Consider the following 14,767-nt stretch of genomic DNA (forward strand, 5'->3'; position numbering starts at 1 on the left):
GGAGTCTGGCATCCCACCATTCCCACGGATAAGGGGTGGGGCCAACCACCCCTAGGATCCAGCTTTCAAATGGAAACAGCAAAAGGCAGCAAAGGCAAGGCACTCCCGGGGACCCCAGGGAAGAATAAAGCAAGATGGATGTTCAGCTTTCCAACCCAGCTCATGGAGCTTTATTCAGAATGGAGTGACAAGATCCTGCTTGGCTCTCGGTGCACTTGAAGGCAGGCCCCGCTGGGCCACGTTCCCGAGGAACCCAGTGCTGAAGGCCCATGTTTGCCCTCCCACTTCCTTCAAAACTCCTAGGGCCAGAGCTGGGGCCTACCTGGAACCTTTTTAGAACCCACACTTGCCTGGATCTTGCCCTCTTCTCTTCATACCCACCACCACTCCTGTGGCCAGGCCCAGGCAGGACCCGTGAACGTGGAAGTTGACAGAGGGATATTCCCTGGGCTGGGAATCCCCTGGCAGCTTCAAGGGAACACTGTCTGACGATAGGGAGAAGTCCTATCTGTCATAGTTCTACTGCCGCACACGAAGAGACGCACATGCACACCCTCACGCAGGCTTTCCGGGAAGGAAGTGACGTGGCAGAGTGGCCTTTGGTGCGTGTCACCACTTCTGGGCTGAAGGGTCAGATTGCACAAGAGGCCTTCAATCACTGCTGCCAACAGTAGTTCCCGTGGCCCAACTACACACAGAGAGACTCTGGTCTTCGCTGGGGGCATGTTACCCAAACTGCTGCTGCTTTGGGTTTCCCCCGACAAATCCTCGGTGAACTGTGAGATCCCAGGGCATCCCTCCCTGCAAAAGTCAGGACTAGGCTCCACTTGCATCAACCAGTCTATGGGTCCTGGACAAGGGAAGACAGAGTTGACACAACACCGACTGAGGGGCCCAGAAAGGGAGGAAGGAAGACACCTCACCCCCCATCAGTGTGTATCTGTGGTACCAGGCAGAGCCCATGGGCTCTCCCACACAGAGTGAACCAGGCTGGCGCCCCACAGAGGGAAGGAAGGGCGGGGGGCAGGGGTGGGGCAGCTGAGGCTCTCAGCCAGAGATGAGAAGGCTCCTTTAAATCAAAAATGTGGCTCTGCTCCCGCCCTGCTCAAACAAGGAAGGCAAGGCCTGGAAGAGTTGGGGGCAATTCCTATGCTCCACAATAAAAAAGGTTTTAAATATATTCATCAAAATAGTTTTCTTTTAAAAAGCCCCCACTGCTGACAGCCCCACTGGCTGGCTCTCCACCATCTCCCTCCCCAGCCCAGGCACAGCCAGAGGGTACTGAGTGGCCCAAGTGCCCCTTTTGAGTCTTTCCCACCCAGGTCATCTTGGAGGGCAGGGAGGAGAGTGCCCTGAGGTCCATAGCAGGCGGATGCTCTTCTTCCTGACTATTCCAGGCCCAGGACATAGTTGATGCCTTGTACCAGGCCAATGATGACAGGCTGCCAGGCTACCAAATATCGAAGCCAATCCAGCAGTTGCCCGTACATGACGTGAGGCCTCTCCCAGCTGTCAGTGCGTTAAAGAGGCTATGTGTCAGAGCTGCTGAGGCTGGGCTCAGGGCTGGGTGAGAGGTTCTGCCTACACTCTCATCTGCTCCACAGAAATCAGCCTGCCTACAAAGAGAGGAAGCCCCCACCAGCCTCTCCATGTTAGAAGGAAGGGTTGAACCCAGAGATTGGGGGAAGGAGGTGAGAAGGGAAGGGTGAAGTGAAACTAAGCTCTCGAAGACCAGCATGTGTAGAGAGCTTTCAATAACACCTTCTTAAAGATGGGCCTGTTGGTGTGAGAGCACACAGTCTGAGACTGCTGTAAATTCATCTGTGCCAACGGCTGCAGGGACGTGGGCAGTGGGATAAGGTAACCTCAAGGGTTCTTGTAATGTCCCAAATGGTAGGTTTTGTAGGTCAAGGAAGGGGCCGAGTCTAGAGGCCAAGGCAGAAGGGAACAGGGAGCAAGAGGCTAGTCACAAGGATAACCCTGGCAGAGGCTCTAAGGAATCCCCACGTACCACCAAACACCAGGCAGGCCCTACTGAGGCTGAGCAGCCCTAGAGAGGAGTTCCCTTCCTTTCACTTTTGAACTAAATTGCTGGGCAAGACAGAGAGTCTGGGAATCCAGCTCTGGGGAAAGCACAGATTAAACCTCATGACACTGCGGGGGAACCTTTCCAAAAGCATCAGAAAGAGCAGCCTGGCCCAGTCCCTGGGGACTGTGGGGAAGCCCCAAGCCTCAACCTCACCATGGGGTTACTTAACTGTTCTTGAACTAGACCCTAGAAGAACCAAGCAAGGAACCTTAAAGGGACAGGCCAGAGCCTCTGGTTTGAGGGCTGTGGGAATGTGCTGGGAACTCAGTGGCCCCTGCCCAGCCTAGCTAGTGTCCAGGGGATAGGGAACCCTGCCACTCAGGGCAGCCAGGAGAAGGCAGGGAGAGACCTGGGCCGCGGGATCCCAAGGATAGTGAAGGGGGGACCAGAGCAGTGGCTGGGCAACTTCCAACAGACAGGTGATGAGGAGCAAGAGGAAGGTGAGGGAGGGCAGAATAGGGAGGGCCGGCAGGATACAGAGGAGTAGCTCAGAGGAGCAGTGGTCCCGTGCTGAAAGGGGACAGAACAGGGAGTCCCACAGCCAGCCTTGTACCCTGCGGGCTCTGCACAGGCACACGGCCGGTCTCCAGCCCCACAGGTCACAGGTGAGGCACCACTCATTGGTTATGTAACCTTGAGTAGGTTTTCAACCTCTAAATCATTTCATTTTTTAAATGGAGGATAATATTACTGATGTCATCAAGTCGCTAGAGAATGAAATGAGATAATATGGGCAGAGCACTTAACCCAGTGCCAGGCACAGAGGAAGCAAACAGTAAACAGGCTGCTACTGCTACCAATTTACCTTTGAGGGATCTAGAACTATGATGAGAATCTGAGCTGTAAGTCCTACCTTTTCCACCCCCAACCTCCCTCGATCACAAACCAAATAGAACAGTGGGCATGTACCAGGGTAGAGGGTGGAGGGAGGAGGAAGGCCCCCGGCAGGACCCAAATGCAGAGTGACGCTGGCCAGGACTTTCTTCCCACTGCCCATTCCCAAAGGATACGGGTTGCTGAACATCCTCTTGAGGTCTACCTTCTCTTTGCAGTAGGGACATGTCTGCTTCTTTCCCACAATGCACCAGCCACGGATGCAGAACTCGTGGAATCTGAGCACCACTGGTCAAGGGAAATGGTGGGCAGCCGGGATGGCACTCGAGCCCCATGCTCGTGGTCAAGGCACCCAAGCACTAGCTCTGGAGTAAAGTTCAAATCCTGCCTTCCCCTCTTTTTAGCTGTATAATCTTGGGCACATCCCTTCTCTCTGACCCTGCCTCCTCACACGTGAAGTGAGGATAATGATCTCCATCTTACAGGGTGTTTATGGGGGAAAACAGAGATAATACACGGCACAGAACGGGAGCTGAGCAAGCACAGGATACATACTGGAAATGTTATTCAGGAGGACTGGATTCTGACACCGAGGGAACCAGCTAGAGGATGCTCCAACCTCGGGGCAGCGAGTGCAGCTTTGGGCTCCTTCCTGATTCAGCCAGGCTATAAACTGTTTACAGAAGCGTGGCTCCCAGGTGTGGCAAAGAGGGAAGGAGACCACAGTTTCCACTCCAGGGTGTCAGCTTCCCTGGCAGAGAACATCACCCAAATGTCTGGCCTCTAGTGACTCTCCCACACTGGAAGGTCTAGAGAGCATGCCAGGGTCATGGCTGCCCCCTCCCCTTGACCGGAATGTGCATGTGACCGGAGAGATGAGGCCCAAGGGGCTCCAGGCAGGATACACGTGATTGCAAGACAGCCTGTATGTGTTCTCGATGATGCCCTCTTCACTGACATCCACAAAGATCTGCTGCCCACACACGGCACACACACTGTCCGAGAGGTGTTTGGTAGGCATGCCCGACTCGCTGTAGAACTGAGAGAGAACAACAGGAAGAAAAGACAGGAAAGGTGTGAGAATCAGCCCAAGTAGGATGATACCACAGAGGCCTATGTCTTCTGAAGAGGAGGCAAAGAGGGAGGGGGAGGCCCCACACTTACAGAACATCTTTGATATGCCAAATCGACCTCATCTTTGCTGGCTAGATGGGGAGAAAGGGACAGACCACAGATGGGTTGGGAAGTCAGATCTAACAGAACCTGAGCCCTGGGCTGGTCAGCATCAGGGACAAGGAGATCAGGAGGTAGAAGGACTCAGGGCTGGTGATCAGGAGCCATGTCAGATAAGTCACTCTGGCCAGACTATGCTTTCAATGGAGATGGACAACATCTCTTCTCTAAGATTCAAAAACAGTCTGATATCTGATGCAATGTGGGTTGGGGACAAGGGCATTCCCAAACACTTATGGCAGCAGCAAAAGAGGTTCAATCCTTTTGGATAGCATCTGGCATGACGTCTCAAACTGCCATGCCCTCTAACTGTTCATTAATGTCACTTCAAGTAGCTAAAGTAAAAATATCAAAAAAGCCTCATGTATACAGATATTCATTTAAGCACTATTTATAATTAAAGAAGTAAAGAGTTAAGCAATTCCCCCAAAAAGTTAAACAGAATTACCATATGACACAGCAAGTCCATCCTTACATATATTCCTCCAACTCAAGACAACAAAGACTAAAACACACACTTGTAAGCCAATACTCGCAGAAGCATTATTCACAACATCCAAAAGGTGGAAACAACCCAAGTGTCCATTAAAAGGTAAGGAGATAAAACAAAACGTGGTATATCCACACAATGGAATATTATTCAGTCATAAAAATCATGAAGCTCTGATACAAGCTACAATGCATGAACCTTGGAAACAGTAGGCTAAGTGAAATGTCCAACACCAAAGGACAAATATTATATGATCCCATTTGATATGATAAAATACCTACAATAGACAAATTCATAGAGATAAGGAGTAGGTTAGAGGTGGCCAGGGGCTGGAGGAAGGGAATGGGAGTTACTGTTTCATGGGCACAGAGCTTCTGCTTGGGGTGATGAAAAATCTTAGAAATAGTGGTGACAGTTGCACAACACTGTGAATGCAACTAATGCACTGAACTGTACATTTAAAAAATGGCTGGGGGGGGGGGGGCACCTGGGTGGGTCAGTGGGTTCAAGCCTCTGCCTTTGGCTCAGGTTATTATCCCAGGGTCCTGGGATTGAGCCCGCATTGGGCTCCCTGCTCAGCGGGGAGCCTGCTTCCCCCGCTCTCTCTCTTCCTGCCTCTCTGCCTACTTGTGATCTCCGTCTGTCAAATAAATAAATAAAATCTTTAAAAAATAAAAATAAAAAATGGCTAGATGTGCATGGGTGGCTCCGTTAAGTGTCTGCCTTCGGCTCAGGTCGTGATCCCAGGGTCCTGGGATTAAGCCCCTCGTCAGGCTCCCTGCTCAGCAGGAAGCCTGCTTCTCCCTCTCCAACTCCCCCTGCTTGTGTTCCCTCTCTTGCGGTCTCTCTCTGTCAAATAAATAAATAAAACCTGTAAAAAATGGTCAAAAGGGTGAATTTTAAGTTATATAATAGAAAAACCCATAAAATAATAAAAACAAGCAAAGAAATGGAAATAATCATGCTTGATCCAGAAAAGGAGAATGCCCAAATAAATTTGGTACACACTCAAGGAATTTAACAGGCAGCGAGGCAACTGAAGCCGGAGATATAACAGTCAGTGTCAAAAAGTAGGGTACAAAGCTGGAGGCACAACATGACTGGTATCATATGTAAAGACAAGCCCAAATCTATATAAACAGAAAAAGATCACAAGGAAATAGATCAGAATGTTCACACCAGGGATGTTTTGATAGTAGGTTCATAGGTGATGTTTTTCTTTTGCCTACTTTTCTGCACTCAAATTTTCTTTAATGAATATATATTACTTTTAGATTAAAAATTATTTATTACCAGTTAATTACAACAAATAATCAATTCCATGCTCCAAAAAGAAATACCAAGTTTTGTACAATTTCCTTGTGGTTTATTGTTACATAACTATATAGCATTTTCCCCCTACCCCAAGAAGAAAAGACTTGAAATTTATTTGTTGACACTTTCTAAGACCTGTTTTTTTTTCTTTCCTTTGCCTTAAAAACTGTGGTTAAAAACACATAATATAGAATATACATCTTAACTACTTCTAAATGTATTGTTCATTAGTGCTTAGTATATTCATACTGTTGTGCAACTAATCTCCAGAACTTTTTTTTTTTAATTTGACAGAGAGAGAGAGAGAGAGATCACAAGTAGGCAGAGAGGAGGAAGCAGGTTCCCTGCTGAGCAGAGAGCCCGATGCGGGCCTCGATCCCAGGACCCTGAGATCATGACCTGAGCCGAAGGCAGAGGCTTTAACCCACTGAGCCACCCAGGCGCCCTAATCTCCAGAACTTTTAAACATTCTATAAGACTCTATAATAGATTGTGAAAAAGCTTTCTGCATTTGTTATTACAATCTCATCTGGACCTGTTAGGTAGATTTACTGCGTCTAGCCTTTTTCTATTTCCTTAAACTTGAGTTTGCTCTCTTTTTTTCTTCTGTTTCCAAACACCTGTCTTTTTAAAAGCCAAAACCCTGAGGCTGGGTGAGAATGGACAGGGCACTCAGGTGCTGGGACAGGGAGTATGAGAGGGTGACACTAGCTGCCTGCCACTTCCACTCAACATGGAGGCTTCGCTTACTCCAAGGTGCCCTTCTGAGGAACAGCCTCTCAGTCATCAGAACTGCTACTGGATCCCAAGAGTCCTCAAGGGTGGGAGGCAGAAATGCCACAGTGCCCCAAAAATCCATTACAGAGCTTCCTGCCTTCACACACACCTTACTCTCTTGTAAACCCATCCGAAGCAACTCAAGGTGAGCTTGAGTGGTTACCACGGAACACCAGAGCAGCCCTAATGCTGGGCGAACCAAAGCCCAGAAGAGGAAAGAGATAAGAGGTGACATGAACCCAGACCCTCTGGACTCCTACCCAAATTCTTTCCAAAGTGTCCTATAACATGTGCTGAATGTTAGCTGTAGAACAATCAGCTACTTAGCTCACTGAGAGCCAGTTACTTGAATGGTTCCGATTTATTTACTGAGAGTAAAAAAGGCAGTGGAAAAGGATAAGCTAAGGTCAGGGGGCAGGGCCAAACCTGTGGGAGTCCATTAACTGTGCAACTCTCAAAAGCCAGAATCTCAGGAATATTAGTACTGTGGGGGGAGCTCTGAGAAACACTTCCCCAGGGCTTGACAGGTGTATGGCTCTGAAAGGTGTTCCAGTTTAGAATTTCTAGGCATCATCAACTAAACAGAGAGACAAGAGACCAAGAGGTCTAGGTCCAGCTCGGCACTGAATCCTGGTACAATCGTGTAGCACAGAAACATGGCCACTCACTCTGGCCCACAGCACTGGCAACAAAAGAAATAGGAATATTCTGACTCAGGAGATGAGTTAGAACTCTGAGGAAAAGCTTAACCTCAAATCACCCCAAAGTTCTCCCCCTCAGGACACAGAGGCAAAGGATGCATGATCAAAGGGAACTTGGATGAGGGTGAAGACAGAAGGAGGGATGTCCAGGAAAGGTTAGGCTCCTAGTTTCTGGAGATCTCCCCGCAAAGCTAATGTGGCAAGAGGCAGGCACAGTCAAATCTCACAGTGTTTCAACAAAGCCATCAGGTAAGCTGTCAAACCAGGAAGGCCCAGCACCCCCAGGGCTCATAGAAATCACACACGAGGAGACCATCAGGAGGCACTGGGGCTAAGCTGCATAAGATACAGTGAGGCAGTTTAACCTCAAGAGCAGGATCCCTCCACAGACTTAGCTCAAGGGGGACCTATGGTTTATCAGGATCAGACAGACCTAACTGCAGTCTTCTGTCACTTACTATCTAGATGAACCTGAGTAAGCCACCCAAATTCTTCCTTCCATCAAAATATACTGGGCACCTACTAAAGTACCAGGCACAGGACTAGGTCCTTGGGATATAATGCTGGAAAAGCAGAGACCCTTCTCTCCTTGTGGAACCTACAAGAGAATGACATTAAAAAAATAAATGTTTAGGGGCGCCTGGGTGGCTCAGTGGGTTAAAGGCTCTGCCTTCGGCTCAGGTCATGATCTCAGGGTTCTGGGATCGAGCCCCGCATCGGGCTCTCTGCTCAGTGGGGAGCCTGCTTCCTCCTCTCTCTCTGCCTGCCTCTCTGCCTACTTGTGATCTCTGTCAAATTAAAAAAAGAACAAAACAATTTAAAAATAAATAAATAAATAAATATTTAGAGAAAATAAGAAATACTTATTAAAAAGGCTAAAATAAGAATTATTTCAAAGACAGTAAAGGGCTAAGAAAGGGGTTCCTAACTAAGCCTACGTCACATGAGGAGGTTTCTTCGAGGGAGTGACATTTGAGGGTGAGAGGTAAGGGGCAGTGGGAGTTAGCAAGAAGAAGGGCAGAAGAGGGAAGAGGCCCTGAGGCAGAAAGGAACCTGGTGTGCTTGAGAAACCGAAAGGAACCTTAGCTAAGGAACAATGACAATTCAAAAGCAGGAGATGCTGGAGACTGGGGCAGGGTGATGGTCTAGGCTAATTAATGGCAACAGGAATCTAGAGAAGTGGACAGACTGGTAATTCTAAATAAACAGCTAAAGACTAAATAAACTTCTGGTGCTGAGAAAAGTTCTGGATTAGAGGTCTAGACAGTCGTAGAAAAGGAAAAGGGGAATGCCTAGGTGAAGTGTAGAGAAGATGCCTTAGGTCTGCACTCACAGGAACAATAACATTCAAGGGGAGGATGAATTAGCAGAAGAGACAGAAGGAAAAGCAGGACAGGGAAGAGTCACAAAAGCCAATGATGACTGCTGAGGTCGGAATTAGTGACACAGTCACTAGTGACTTGAGTAAAAGCCATTTCAGAAGAAGGGTTTGAGCTGAGCCACATTAGAATAGGCTAGGGAGTATGCAGAAAGTGATCAAAAGGGGACAGGAGCTTTCTCTAAGTTTAGCTGTGAAGGACAGGAAATGGGTCAGTTGCTAGAGGAGAAAGTGGGTCAAAGAAAGGTTGATGTTTTTGAAAAAGAATACTTAAAAGGCAAAGAGCCCAACAGAGAGGGAGAGGTTGGAAGTCACGGATAAAAAAGGAAGTTCAATAGCATAATGGGTCCTGGAGAAGGAAAGAGGCTAGGGAATCCACAGTGCAGGCAGGGCTGGCTTGCGACGGAAGAAAGGATATTTTCTCCACTGTAACTGAAGGGAAGGAGAGATCGGTACAAATATGTGAGTAGAAAACCCAGCACAGGAGCCTGCACGTAGCAGGAGATTAGGAAGTAAACAGGAGTTGCATTCCACACCACATCACAGACTGTGTGTGCCAGGAAAGCCCTGGGAGCACCTCCAGCTGGCCCCCTCTCTTGGCTGGTGAGGACACAGGAGGAGGAGGAGGAGGAGGAGGAGGAGAAGGAGGGGGAGAGCCTCGCTGGAAGTCAGAGAGGTGGTACCTAGTCAGTTCAAGCAGATGATTTCAGAAATAACTTGATGAAAAAGGGAATAAAATACTATTTCTCAGGGTTACAGTAGATGAGATTCCATGTCACAGAGTGGTCTGAGATGACTTCAGACAACAGATGGCATCTGAGAGAGAAATGGCATCTGCTCGCGATTTAGGATTTGTCTGTTCTGTGTCTTGCTCTGTGTGTTGCGTATGATGAAGATACAAAGAAATCCTACAGAGTCTCTGTGCTCCAGGTGATCATAGATATAAAATACGTAGCTTTCTAGTATAGTAGTACTGTACAAAAGGTATACCTGATAAATGTTAGCTACTGTCGTCATCCTCTAGTAAGTACTGTGGGCCAGACTACTCTGTAGAGTACTTTCCCTCATGCCTTTGTTCCTTACAACACTTCATGTCTGGTAGTAATATTACAGCTGAGAAAACAAGATCAGAGAGGTAAAGTAAATTGCTCATGAGTACACAGCTAATTAAAAACAGGTTAGAATTTGAAACCAGGTTCATCTGACTCTAACCCCCTAGCTCTTTCCACTACTTTAGAAGAGATGAATGGGCAGCTAATCCTGTCCTAATGTTATATGGGCAAAGAACTTACTTAGAAGAAAGAAAAGTGTGAGGCAGGACACATGGCCCAATGGAGCAGAAACGGTGTGCCACTACCCTGTCTGCCCAACAGCCCTCTCTGAGGGGAGGGCCCCAGAAAACAGGCTTATTTTGCAATCCTGTCTTCTACCCCCATTCCAACATGAATGGAAACTATAATGACTGGCTGTCACAAGCTTATGACCTCACAGTGACCAGCTGGAAAAAAACAAACACCATCCAAGGTTCCCTTGACTCAAGAAGAGTTACTTTAGTTCATATTACAATTTCTCCATGTGAGGCAAAACAGCTGTCATTTGGAATAAACAGAGTAGTGTAGAATAATGAAGAGGAATTAAGAATATGTGTTAATACAATTGTAAGTCTCATCATTTCATTTCAGGAACCCTGAAATTAATTAACCACAGATCTTAGTAGGTCAAACCACTCTTGGAGGGGGACCAAGAGATGAATCAGACCTACTTCCCCACCTAGTAGGTGGAACAGCTCCAAAATCAACTATAACTCTCTGGGATCGGAGCTATGATCACAGATTGTACAAAATACTATGAAAAACACCTGGGACTAAAAATGTGGCATATACACACAATGGGATTCCTTTTTCCTAACAGGCTACGTGCACGCACACACACAGACACACACGCACAAAGAGATTATTTATTTAGCACCCCCTCCTTTTTAAAGTATTCTCCACGCCCAGAGAGGAGCTTAACACGGAGCCTGAACTCATGACCCCGAGATCAAGACCCAAGCCAAGATCAAGAGTCAGACATTTAACTGCCTGAGCCACCAAGGTGCCCCTATTTATAGCCCTTTTAAATTGAGCTATACAATGGAATATTATTCAGTCCGAAAAAAGAAGGAAATTCTGACACCTGCTACAATATGGGTGGACATTGAAGACATTATGCTGAGTGAGATAAGCAGGTCACAAGGGACACGTATTGTATGAGCCCATTCGCATGAGGTACCTAGACAGGTCAAATTTAAAGAGGCAGAAAACAGAATGGTTGTTTCCAGGGGTTGGGGGGCAAGGGATTGTGGAGTTATTATTTAAGGGGTACAAAGCTTCAATCTGCAAAATGAAGAGTTCTAGGGATGGATGTGGTGATGGTTGCAGAACACTGTAAACGTATTTAATGCCACTAAACCAGACATAAAAATGGTTAAGATGGTAAATTTTATATGTGGTTTACCACAATTAAAAAAAAATGACTAGGGCTGCTACATGGAAGTGAGCAGTGGTGGAGCTAGTAAAAGGCTACATTGGTCATACCCAGCACATTGTGAAAGGTTGCTAAGTTAGTATTGCTTGAATAAATGAAAGAATGAGATGGCTAACAAATATGTGGAAGGCTGGAGTGTCTTGGCTCCCTCAAACTACCGTCCCCAAACCACTGATCAGGTTCTGGATTCAAGGCCAGGGATGTTCTTGAAATTCAGGTTGCCATGGCTCAGGGACCCAGGTGCTCCTAGGCAGACCATAGTGCACTTGACCAAAGACTAGGACAGAAATAGGAGAGTCCTGGAATTCTCAGGTTATAAAGAACTGTAAAGGCAGTACAGTGTATCCTTTTATCCCAAGTTGGAGTCCCTTCCCCCACATTCCTGCCGAGCCTAACCTAACCTGTGGGCATCGTGAGCCCCCGCAGAACAGCTGCCACTATATTTCTGCATCATTTGCTGTGGGAAAGAAAGAATTAATGAACTCCTATTGACCCATCCAGCACTGTCACAAGCCATCCCAGTGTTCCTACAGCCTGCTTCCTGCCCCAGAAATGGGGCCCTGGGGAAACAGCAAACTGTAAGAGTGGGGATCAGCAAGGTCTTATTCTGTTGGGACAGGAACTGGATAGAGCGGCTCCTATGAAAGGGATACCCATTCTCAATGTCAATTATCTAGGGAAGAGGTGGATCTTTGTAGAGACACCATGATTCAGAAGACTGGCCTGAGTTAAAGGCCTATTTTTTTTTTTTTTTTTTTATCAGAACACAGGCTCTAGGTCTAAACATCTGGAGGACAGTGACTGTCTAGATGTGGCTTCCAGGTGATACATGCCAAGATGGCACCTGCTACACAGAGGTAGGCTGAGAGCTGGATGGGGTAGGGTCTGAAAGCCTGGGAAAGCAGGTACCCTGCTATGTCAGATTAACTTCATTCAAGTACTCATGTCTATTTACCTTTAATAAAGTTCAATGTGATTGCTTGATCCTTGTGTTCCTGTGCTACTAAGGGGTATAGAGAGGTATGTGGATTCATCTTTGGGTCAGACTATTACAGAAAAAGCATCAGGTGTTGGAGGTAACTACTGAGACCTCACAGAAGGAAGGACAATATGAGGGGTCAAGAGCTGGTGTCTGAGGCACTCTCGAATAAGACATTCTCCCAGCAGCTCTCTTGAGGATACTGAAATTTATCATTATTAGGGAATTATCATAATAAGGACTATCATTTGTAATCAATGGAACACCCAATAATCCTTCCCAAGAGCATGGAAAGAAGTCCAGCTCAAATCCCATTTTTGGGAAGCCAATGTAATGATTCCATCTTCTACAGGAGAAGCTAACTAGGGGATCGATTCTGAGCTCAGTTCCATTTGGACTGAAGAGGGTTCTGTATATTGGTTATTATTGACCCACCTAAGGGGATTAAGGCTACACTTAAATTGGCAGCTGATAATAACTTTGAGATAAAAGTGGCAACACCCTGGGAAAATCAGAGAATTGGCCCTTAAAAACAGAATGAGAAGAAAAAGAAATCACAAGAGGGTAAAGGACAGGATACTGGCAAGAGTTATTTTGAAGACTTCAGGAAAAGTTGTTGTTGAAAGTGAAGATAATAATTAGGAAGTTGAGTATCTGGAAATCTCTTCTGGGCAGTGAAGTGGTTAAAGGAAAAGCTGAAGTCTATACCAACAGATAAGAGACGATGAAATGTGCCTAAACACAAGACAGTTGTTCAAACAGTAATCTAATGACCCAGTACACTTTGTTTTCCTTTTAATCCATTACAGAAGAAATAAAAATAGTCCCATGACACCAGGAAACTAAGTCCTAGGTCTAAAACTGTACTTGATGAAAGTCATCAAAGGCGATGGTTGAGGATTCTGTTTAACCTGGATTCCCCAAAGCCTACCAGTCCATGGCACAAATGAGACTGTGTAGCACTGATGTAAAAATGCACCCAGCAAATATCCTACCACCTGCAATATTGCCTTGAACTCACCAACAGTTCCCAAGGGACCTCATACAAAGTCAGCACCAATCCTTTCCTGTGCTTTGAAATTGGTCTCCACTGGTATCTGCTGCCTAAAGACCAGGACTGCTATGTGGCTGCCCCAAGAGAACCTACTTCCCTGACATTCTTTTAAGGTTTCTCTGTGAACTACCAAACCTCAAGTTGCAAGAACTTCTGAAGGCCTTTCAGAGCTCTTGCATCAGACAGAGACACACGAATTTCAGCAGAGAACTGGAGAAATGACCGTTAAACTTGGAAATATTCCTTCTTGGGGTGCGGTTTCTATGGGCTGACATTGAGATGAGGGGTACTTCTGTGCTGTTCACTTAATTAAAAAGAGCATGCATTACTTTTATAAGCAGCGAAACAACAAACACACATTTCTATTTTGAAAAAAAGAAATAGGAATATTGACTTGGATTTCTTAAGACTGGCTGTTACTTTACCCACATTTTGAGCCTGAAGAATCTCTTCCTGGTCTCCCACTTAAAGCATTTTCTATCTCAGTGAAAGTATACCAGCCAAGGAGTGGCTCGAGTTACACACTGTCAGCTTTGATACGTACTTTCCTTCTATCTTCAGAACCAATCTATATTCAAGTCCTACCCAAGTCCTACCAAAATACTTCTCAAATAGCTTGCCTCTCTCCCTTCACACCATCTCTCCCCTAACCCAAGCTACTTTCATCTTGCCCAGACTACTACAACTGACTCTTAGTCTTCACGGGTCACTCTAAGCTGTGGACCCCTAATCTGTTCTCAACCCAGGAGCCAGAATGATCCTTTTAAAGTGCAAATCTGAAGATGTCATTTTCTATCTTAGCCTCCCAGGATTTTTAGCATAAAAACCACAATCTTTCACTTGGCTTTCAAGGTTTTTTCTAGTCTAGTCTCTTACTTCTCCAGACATTTCCATCCTTACAACCGCACTAGCTTTAGTTCCTCCAAATGGTCGCCCTTTCTCTCACTACAGGACTCTTATCTACACATGCACTTTGCTCTATCTGCCACCCACATCACTTCCCACGTCATCTAGTTAATTCCGACATATCTCAACAGTCACCTCTTTAGGGAAGCCATCTCTGGGCCCCAGAGGTCAAATGCCCTTACTGCATTTGTTCACAGCACTGTGGAGCTTTCCTTCATAGTTTTTATAAATGTTATAATTTTGTATTTATTTGTGTGTTTTGTTACTTTCATACCCATCCCTGTCACTACGGCATAAACTCCATCTGTGCAAGAACCATGTACCCTCTGTAATTCCAGCACAAACCTAGTGCCCAGGCACATCAAGGCATTAAATATCTATTGAATGTTAACTTCCTGAATGATAAAGTGGTTCTTTCCTAGAATGGCCCTAAAGTTAAAAATTCCAGGGTATATCTGGGATCTGGTTTTCCAAATTTTAAGGAAG

At 46.3% G+C, this 14,767-nt stretch overlaps 1 protein-coding gene across 7 annotated transcripts in view; it reads right to left on the reverse strand.

The window, feature by feature from the left end:
• Positions 1-141: 141 nt before the first annotated feature.
• Positions 142-14,767, reverse strand: part of RNF121 (ring finger protein 121) — a 75,810-nt gene continuing 61,184 nt past the window's right edge. For 5 of the 7 annotated variants that reach the window (XM_047690697.1, XM_047690693.1, XM_047690698.1 and 2 more), the window contains 2 exons: positions 3,829-3,962; positions 1,516-3,201 (listed from right to left, as the gene is read on the reverse strand). In XM_047690697.1, the coding sequence (XP_047546653.1) occupies positions 2,883-3,201; positions 3,829-3,962 (453 nt within the window). In that variant the 3' untranslated portion in view covers positions 1,516-2,882. The other 2 variants (XM_047690696.1, XM_047690699.1) reach the window with 2 other exon arrangements.

This window comes from Lutra lutra, chromosome 10, assembly GCF_902655055.1.
Source record: "Lutra lutra chromosome 10, mLutLut1.2, whole genome shotgun sequence".
NCBI classification, from domain to species: Eukaryota; Metazoa; Chordata; class Mammalia; order Carnivora; family Mustelidae; genus Lutra; species Lutra lutra.